The following is a 6,989-nucleotide window of genomic DNA, read 5'->3' as shown; positions in this document are numbered from 1 at the left end:
TGCCCCCACCCATGCCACAGCCACCCACCTTAGAGTTGCCAGAGAGCTTGTTGGCCTCCGCGGCGTTTTTGGCCGCAGAAATCCCCCCCCAGTGTGATGCTCAGGAGGGGGGACCCTCTGATACCCAGGATGGGGGGGCGCCCCCAGCATGCCCAGGACTGGGGACACACACCCCATCAGTGCCCAGTGTGATGCTCAGGAGGGGGAACCCCCCTGGTACCCAGGACGGGGGGGACCCTCCCAGTGCCTGGTATAATTGTCGGGAAAGGGGAGACCCCCCTCAGGTGCCCCCCTCCCCCCACTCACTGGGCGCATCCTCTGTGCAGCAGCAGCGGAGGGGAAGGGGCGGGGGGTGCCGGGCTCCCCCTCGCTGGGCATGGCGGCGTCTGTCCGTCGGTCGGTCGGTCGGTGGGTCCGTCCTGCCCCGCCGGTATTTAACGGGAGGTGCCGGGCATGCGCGAGGCGTGGTCCCCCCCCACACTCCCCAGAACCGCCCCCCTTCACACCGGGAGGGGCCGGGGCCGACCTGCCTCCGCCGGGGGCCTGGAGTGCGCCTGATAACGGGGTGCGCGGTGTATCGGGGTGCGGGGGGGCTGGGGTGCACGGTGTATGGGGGTGCCCAGAAAACAGAGTGTGAGCTATATCGGGGTACACGGGGGCAGGGATGCACAGGGATCCAGGGGGGGCGCGGTGTATCGGGGTGCCCAAGGATGTGGGGTGTGCTCGGACGGCCGGTGTGGTGTATCGGGGTGCAGGGGAACCGAGGTGCACGGTGCGGGGGGGGGCGCACAGGGTCGGGGAGGCACGGGAATCGGGGTGCGTGGTGTATTGGGGTGCGTGGGGCTGCGGCATGCGGGAAGGGGGGGTGTGGTGTATCGGGGTGCATGGGAAGTGGGGTGCGTGGTGTATCGGGGTGCAGGGGGCAGAAGAATCTGGGGTGCCCAGGGAGTGGGGTGCAGGGTTTACCTGGGTGCGCAGTGCACCGTAGTGCAGGGGAGGGGGGGCCACAGTATGTTGGGGTACACGGGGACTGGGGTGTGTTGGGGTACACAGGGACTGGGGTGCAGAGTGTATTGGGGTGCACAGGGAGTGGGGTGCACAACGTGTTGGGGTAGAGTATATTGGGGTACACGGGGAGCACAATGTATTGGGGTACACAGGGATGGAGTACCTGGTGTGTTGGGGTACACAGTATATTGTGGGTGTGGGGGTACATGGTATATTGGGGTACACGGGGTGTGTGGTTTCTGGGGGTGCCTGGGGAACAGGCGCAGGGTATTATCGGGGTGCAGAGCTATCGGGGTGCGCAGGGACCTGGGCCCCGGGGCTGCTTCTTGAGAAACACCCAGATTTGGGTCCAAAAAAAGAGAATTTCTGCCCATCACGAGCCTTTGGCAGGCGAGTAACGGGGCTGGGGGCGGAGGCGGGAGGTGGGGGGGTCAAGCCCAGCTAAACCCGGTTCTTCCAAGTCCCCCCTGGGTGCAGTGAGGGACCGAGCGGTGCTGAGCCCCCAGAAAAACCCAAACCAGCGTTTGCTCAAACAACTCCTTTAATACAGGAAAAACCCGGCGGCTGCTGGGGGACGAGAATCTCCAGGAACAGACGGTTCACGCCAAAAACCAGCAGCTCCCCCCACCCTGCAGAGAGAAAATACAGCACAAAAATATATTTTCTCACACCAAAACACAGGGGGTTCCCCGCCCCCGCTGCAGTTCTCACAGCTTTTATGGACAAATGGGGTTTTGGCACTTTACGACTCACAGAGCCCTTCAGCATCAGGGGCATATGGATTTTTATTCCCCTTTGAAAAAAACTATTAGAACTCTATGCTTCCAGCACCCTCATTTGCCAGTATTTCCAAGAGATTCTCCTCCCCCATGTATAAAAAGGTTTTTTGGCAAATACTGAACAACTCTGCTTTGAAACAAACCCAAGGGGGTTTTTTCCCCCCAAAAGGAAGGAAGCAGAATTCCACCTTGATTTCTAAACGCCATGAATATAAAAGACTCTCGTTTGGGGTTTGGGGTCTGGGTTGGGTTTTTTTGGTCGCCTTTGCACTTCCATTTTGATTGCTGGGTTTTGCTTTGTTCCGAAACAAACCAGCTGCTCTAAACCAAAGGAAGCGGCACTAGGGAAGAAGGACAAATCCCCATATGACAAATTTAAATCCACTTTGCAAAAGGAGCAAACACACACACAGACAACTCTCTGCTGGGTGCTGCTCCCCTTCAGCGGCACAGGGCACCAAACAAAGACCCCAACTGCACCCTCAGGAGCTGGCCTGGTCCTTACCTGACGGGAGCTGCTGCTCGGGGAACAGGTTCCAGCACTGCCGTAAGAAGTGCTGCTGCTTGACAGAGCCCATCGCTGAGGGCTGTATCCTGGGGTAAAACCAGTAGCAAACTTCGGGCGGGCGCGAGGGCAGCGGGACGGGCTGTAACTCAGCACGCTCTGGCCCCGGAGCGGAGAAGGTGTCCGGGACGGGGCTTTCCTTGCCGCCAGCTCACGCGGTGCAGTTGTTTGTACCGCTGCAAGAAGGAAAAACAGAATTAGCATTGCGGATGCAGCAGCCCCAAACTCTCCTCCCCGCTTTAAACGCACACTCAATGCTATCTTAAGGCGATTTAAAAAAGATGCTAGAAGGGACGCTGGAAAAATCTGGCCCCTACAGAACTCAGCAGTCAAGCCACTGACAGAAAAAAAGAGAAAACTTTGACACAGGACCACAACTCAGCACGAATCCTGCAGCTTCGGATTTCAGTTCAGTGTTACCAGGCACCTTGCGTAACCCAGGGGGGTTCTCTACTCCATCGCCTATCTCATCAGCTCCTCCACCTGCCTACTCTGGGCATCTTTAGGCGTTGAATGTCTCAGTTGATGTGTGCAAATAAACACAGGAGATGCTCGAACCTTGGTGTTACAGCGTTACAACCATCTGCTTCCCATTTTCTAGGGGCAGACGAGCAGAGTGCAATACTGCCGTGCCAGCATTTTGCTTTTGGTATATTTGCCCTGTCAGGTTCTTTTCAGAACTTTGCTTTGATCTTCAAAAGCTTTCTGAGTGACCACTCTCTAGGCTCATTTTCAGACTTCACACGAAGGTCTGTCTGTCCCTCTCATTTGGTTCTCCTTACCCAGCATGACAGCAGTAGGACATCAAAATTAAATATGAACCTGCGCTCTCTGCCTTGCTCCTAGTTCCATGGGTAAGCCACAAATTCCTTGCCCAACCTCACAGTGTTCAAGCCCCTCCCTGTCCTTCAGCAGCCGCTCTCATCCTGCCCTTTTCCACCGTCTGTGTTTGTTTCCCCTCCAGTTCTCCCCACAAACACTCATCAAATTATCACTTGACGTGGTGAATTTTAACATGCTGCGGGTAATTCAGTCACTGCTCCTGTCAGACGAGCCCATTCAGAACTCGCTTCGCTAAAGAATCCTGCCGTTGAGAAAGACACCATCTTGAAACAAACAAACAAAAAAGAATAAAAAGAGTTGCCAGAGATATTTACTGCACCCACCTACATTCTGCAACCCCAGCAGGGTCTGCTGGCGAGGACTCACGACCAAGCTGGTTGGTGCCACCGTGTATTTGAAGTACACCCAGAAATCAAAGGCGGCGTTCAGGCTGAAGAGAGATGCGAGTGCGAGTTCTAGAAGAAACAGAGAAGTTTTTACTGCAGCTTGAGCACGGGGAATAACCAAAGTGTCTTGTTTGCAAAAACGGGCATATACCCATTAAAAACAGGTCTAATTATTAGTGCTGACAGTAAGTACCAGTTTGGGCAATAGCTAAGATTTCTTCACTTTTTTATGCCAGAACCATGGGAGATAATTCTCCTTTCTGTATTGAGATTAATTGATGCTGCTAGAATTGAATTTTTAAAGATGGACAGTCGTTTTCCAAATCTACTACAATGAAGTTTCACAGTATTTCTCAAAAACCATCTTCTGTCAAATCATCTGTCACTCATCTCATGATTTTTCTCCTCCTCTTGCTTCATCCTCTAATCATATTTGATACAGCTGGCTTAGAGTCTGCGCCTCCGAAACAAACTTTAATTCTTGTGAAATGCCATCCACGCCCACGGTACAATAGAGCAGGAAAATCTGCCGTGTTCCCCAAAGCCTTCCTCTACACGGTCAACAGATTTAATGCACCAAGGAAGTTCTTCCTATCTAAGAAAGCTGCTAACACTCCTTACCTGTCACTAGAACAGATGAAATTCCAAGTTTCAAGGGAGACAGCAGAAAGCAAACCAAAGCTTTGGTTTAAATTTAAAACAAACAAAAAAACCCTTTTTTTTTTCCTAAAAAAAAAGCTAGTTAAAGACTACCTCTCCAGCAATCAAACTGACAAGTGAAAAAAAGAAAAGAACCCTGAAAACTATTTAAATGCTGCAGCAACTCACCAAGATACCAGAGTGGCCAGCATGAGATGTTGTAATATGAGCTTATGAGCTTTCCAGTCCTGAAAAGAAACAAAAGAAGTTCTCATTTTGCAACTATTCAGTCCCGGGAAATATTTAGGGAGATACAAAGGAGGAGGCTTTGCTTGTTTGACTCAGGTGTAACAATTAACATACATTTCAGTACAGATCATGCCTGCGAGAGACACATTAAGGAGTCCCCAGGCCAAGAGCCCTTTCCGGGCTTCCATCTCCTTCCTCATCTTGATGGCCGTCTCGATGACGGAAGTTGCTGAACTCTGTTCTGGTGCCATGATCTGTAACAACAAACACAGAGAAATGACAGAATTTGACAACTTTTGTACAGTAAGACCCTCAGTCAGCACACGATTCAAGAAAAAAAAAGCAGTAATCCAAAACAGACTATGTAAATGGACTTTACCTTTAGCCAGAGTCATGCTTAGCATCTTAAAAAAAAAACCCAACAGATTCTTTTTACCAGTAAAAATAGGTAATATTTCTTCAATGAACCCTCCTGTCAGCACTGCCACCTCATTACTGAGGAACAGCGTCCACCTTCTCCACTGAGGTGCAGTAAGAAGACAGAGACAGATTCCAACCTCAGTTTTGAAAAATAACATCCTTCAGCAGCAAGAGGCAAAGCTCCTGCCTTCTCCAAGCAAAGGGAGCCAGAGGAAGGAAAGGCCTTGCATGGCTCTGCAGTTCTAATATTGAAAATTCTCACTCGTTTCAGTTGGGAACAGAGGATTTTCAGACTGTACAGCCACGTCCTCGGGTTCGGTACATCTAAAAGTTAATACCACATCTGAAAGAAATGACCCTGGTGACTTTCTCTTCTAGTCCTGTCACCAAAATATGCTGCTGTTCCTTCCTGCCACTCACTTAAAAACTCGTCACATAATTCGTCCCTAGAGGGGAACATAAAGAATTTGCTTTCTGGGACAAATACGTCACGTATACATCACTACCTCCTTACTGCTACAACGATTCAACCATGACATAGTGAACATCAGCATTACTGGGAGAATTCTACAAGAACACTGTGCCTGGTAGTTTTCTTGACAGGTTTTACACACAGTTTCAGCCCCAAGACTTCCCTCCCCACACCGACAAAGGCAGCGACCCCAAGCAGAGACCCTCTCCCCATCCTCACGCTCCCAACCTCTCCCTGAACCACGTCCTCCTGCAGAAGCTGCACTCTCAGGGCACTGAAATCAAAGGGACATTTGGTCCCTTTCTCCTCGCTGAGGGGGGCTGGGTGTGGGGTTTTCACCTCCAGACTGAACTATGTCCTGCCATGTCCCCTGCCCTCTTCTGCTAAGGCAGAGGCATGAGGGGAGGCCTCACCCTGACACCCCAGCAGGCGCTGACCCCAGGGCCACACAGGGAGGTCCCCCACACCTCCCCTTGCCCCAAACCCCCCAGCTTCCCCCCACGCCATCCCCTCTGCCACACACAGCCCCAGCTCCCCACGCCCCACGGCACCCTCCCCCCAGCCCTGTCACACACCAACAACTGCCACAGCTTCCCCTGCCACGCACAGGGACCCTCGGAGCTGCCCCTGCACAGACCCCACTGTCACACGCAGGCAGCCTCCACAGCTGCCCCCAGCCGCCACCCCCCACACCACCCCGGGGGGGTCTCCACAGCTCCCCCCACCGCCCCCCACTGTCAGAGGAGCTGCCTCACCGCTCCCCCCAACCAGACCTCACCGTTACACACCGGCAGCCCCACAGCTCACACCCCCCTCACACAGAAGAGGCCCCACACCTCCACCCATCCCAACCCCTGTCACACACACGCGGCCCCACATCCCCCCCAGCCCTGACCCACCACACACACGCGGCCCCACATCCCCCCCAGCCCTGACCCACCACACACACGCGGCCCCACATCTCTCCCTCAGACCCCCCCGACCCTGTGCAGGCCCCAGCAGCCAGGCGGTGCCAGGGCATGGGGGCAGCCACAGTACCTGCGCAGAGCTGGGGCTCCGGAGAGGTGAGGAGACACCCCCTTCCCCTCAGGCAGCGCAGGGGTTCCCCTTTTTCCAGCCGGGAGGAGGCGGGGGGTGCCCGGCAGAGCGCGGTCCGCACACCCCTCAGAGCCAACGGCCGCGGCGCGCGGGGGGAGGCGGGGCCTGTTGCCATGGGAGCGGGGCACGGCGGGGCGGCGCTTTGGCGGGAAGGGGTGCCTGAGGCGGCCCTGGGTAGACCTGGCCTCCCCGCGCGCTGTGCCGGGGCAGACCCGGCTGCCGGGAGACCGGGCAGAGGCGGCGGTGGCCCCCCCGCCCCGAGGGCGGGTTGGCGTCCTCCGGGAGACGGCGGGCCCCGGCTCTGCTGGTCGCTCGCCGGTATCACCCCCCAATAGCCCCTCCGCTCCGCACCGGCCACCGCTTCCCCCCACGCCTCCCCAGGCGGGTGCTGGGGGACCAGGCAGAGGCGGCGGCCCCCCCACGCCCCGGGGCGAATTCGCGTCGGGAACCGGGTGCCTTTACCCGGGTCGGGGTCCCGGCGCTGCCGGGCGCTCCCCGGCTTCAGCTGTTGGTTTCGCGGGGTGGGGGGG

At 55.5% G+C, this 6,989-nt stretch overlaps 1 protein-coding gene across 1 annotated transcript; it reads right to left on the bottom strand.

The window, feature by feature from the left end:
• Positions 1-1,531: 1,531 nt before the first annotated feature.
• Positions 1,532-6,519, bottom strand: LOC141927404 (transmembrane protein 209-like). The gene is made up of 6 exons (XM_074834597.1): positions 6,400-6,519; positions 4,584-4,723; positions 4,410-4,468; positions 3,519-3,650; positions 2,293-2,528; positions 1,532-1,637 (listed from the first exon to the last, which is right to left on the bottom strand). The coding sequence occupies exons 2-6, from the start codon at positions 4,718-4,720 to the stop codon at positions 1,608-1,610; spliced, it is 594 nt and encodes a 197-aa protein (XP_074690698.1). The 5' UTR covers positions 4,721-4,723; positions 6,400-6,519; the 3' UTR covers positions 1,532-1,607.
• Positions 6,520-6,989: the final 470 nt, after the last annotated feature.

The sequence above is a fragment of the Strix aluco genome, chromosome 9, assembly GCF_031877795.1.
Source record: "Strix aluco isolate bStrAlu1 chromosome 9, bStrAlu1.hap1, whole genome shotgun sequence".
Lineage (NCBI taxonomy): Eukaryota > Metazoa > Chordata > Aves > Strigiformes > Strigidae > Strix > Strix aluco.
Note: the sequence above shows the minus strand (reverse complement) of the source record. Positions and strands in the feature narration are given on the sequence as shown.